This window comes from Tetrao urogallus (assembly GCF_951394365.1).
Source record: "Tetrao urogallus genome assembly, chromosome: 9".
Lineage (NCBI taxonomy): Eukaryota > Metazoa > Chordata > Aves > Galliformes > Phasianidae > Tetrao > Tetrao urogallus.
In genome coordinates, this window is record NC_136822.1 from 2,137,869 (window position 1) to 2,139,683 (window position 1,815).

Genomic DNA, 1,815 nt, shown 5'->3' on the forward strand with positions numbered 1-1,815 from the left:
GGCGGCACCGGGCGCGGGGAGCCGGGCCGCTCGGCGCTCTTCGCCCCGCACCGCCGCCGTCTCCGCTCCGGCGCCGGGCGGTCCCGCGGCCCTCCGCCGGCAGTCGCTCTTCCTCGGCTCCAGACGCGGCGGGGCCGGGCACGGTCCCGCGCTCGAGTTCGGAATCGCCGCCGTTCCGCGCCGCCTTCTCGCGAGGAAGCCCGGCGGGACGCTCCTCCCGTACATCACACGGGCAGCGCGGCCCCGCGGCGCAGCGCGGTCACCAGGAGCCCTCCGACACGCCGGGCGCCGGCGGCCCCTCCGGGCAGCGCGCCCAGCAACGCGGAGGCGGCGGCGCCCAGCTGCGCGGCGGCGCCCAGCGCGGTCAGCGCGGTGCTGCGCAGCCCCAGCGCGGCGTACAGCGTGCCGCCCAGCGCCGCCGCGTACAGCAGCGAGCCGCGGCTCGGCTCCCGCAGCAGGCGGGACGGACCGCGCAGCAGCGCGGCGGCGAGCAGCGCGCACAGCGAGCCCAGCGACCAGAGCAGCGCGAACTTGCGGGCGCGGAGCAGAAGCAGCGGCGCGTACAGCGCGGCCAGCCCGAAGCAGAGGGCGGCCAGCAGAAGGCACAGCGCGGCGCCCGCCAGCCGCTGCCACGGCGACAGCCCCGGCAGCCACGGGTCCGCCTCGGCCGCCCACGGCCAGCGCCAGCCAGGGAAGGCGCTCGGCCACGCTCCCGCGCCGTCCCCCTCCGGCTCCTCTTGCGGGCCGCCGGCGGGTGGCGGGGCGGGGGCGGCCTTGGACTGGGCGAGGTACTCGTGCAGCTGCCGGCCCAGGTCCGCCATGGCGGGGCCCGAACGGCACGCGGGCGCTACGCCGCCATCTTGCCGCCGGCTGCTTCCGGGTCGGCGGGCGCGGCCGGGGCAACGCGCCTGCGCAGTGTGGCCCAGCGGGGGCGGGGCGGGGCTGCGGGCGAAGTGCCGCGGGTCCGCCCTGAGATCCCGCGCCGTTCGGTGTCCGTCGGCGTTCAGCGAGCGTTGTCGAATGTCGCTGTGTGCCACTGTTCCCACGCGGAGGAATTCAGTCCCGGCCCTTCGTTCCATCCCGCATTCCACATCAGACCGCCCCGTCCGTCCCCCGGCCGCAGCGCGTAGCGGGATACGGGCGGGCTCAGCCCCTGCTGCGGTCCCACCGCCGACATCCCGACGGCGGGCCGACGCCGTAACGTAGGAGGCATTACTTTCGGAGCAGCCCTCGCTCTCCCCCGCCGGGCTGAGGAAGGCGACGCCGGCCCAAAGCTCCGCCTTCAGCTCCGGCGCGAAGCTCCGCGGGGCCGGGGTCAGGGCGAGGGGCGGGCCGGGCTCCGCCGCCGCGTTCCTCGCCGCTTCTTTCCCTTTATAGGAAAAGTATGCGCGGGGCACGGGGGGGGCTGCCCTGAGTCACCGGGGGCTGCGGCTCCCGCCCACGCCCGGGGGCCCCGCGCTGTGCCGTGCCGTGCCTGGTGCTGCCGGAGCGCCGCGCGGAACCGCCCGTCCCTTCCCGTCCCGTCCCGTCCCGTCCTGTCCCGCAGCCCCTCGGCGCGCCGCCATGACGGGCAGGTAAGGCGGGAGGTCCTGCGGGGCCGCACCCCGTGTGGGAAGGGCCGGGAGGGCGGCTCCTCAGCGTGGACGAGAACAAAACGTAAAGATAAAAAGTGCCCGACCTGCATTAGATTGCCTTTAGAAATCAGTATGGATACTTAAAGCGGTGAAGCGGCCGGGAGGGTAAAAGCTGAGGTGCTGGAGGGAGGAGAGCCCTGCCAGGCTGCTGATGGGAGGTGCTGCGGTGCTTCGATGGTTT

The 1,815-nt window shown here is 75.4% G+C and overlaps 1 protein-coding gene across 1 annotated transcript; it reads right to left on the reverse strand.

Annotated features, from left to right (window-relative positions):
- Positions 1-224: 224 nt before the first annotated feature.
- Positions 225-821, reverse strand: SFT2D3 (SFT2 domain containing 3; the record flags this gene model as incomplete). Its single annotated transcript, XM_079539955.1, has 1 exon — positions 225-821. One exon carries the CDS (start codon positions 819-821, stop codon positions 225-227), a length of 597 nt encoding a protein of 198 aa, XP_079396081.1.
- Positions 822-1,815: the final 994 nt, after the last annotated feature.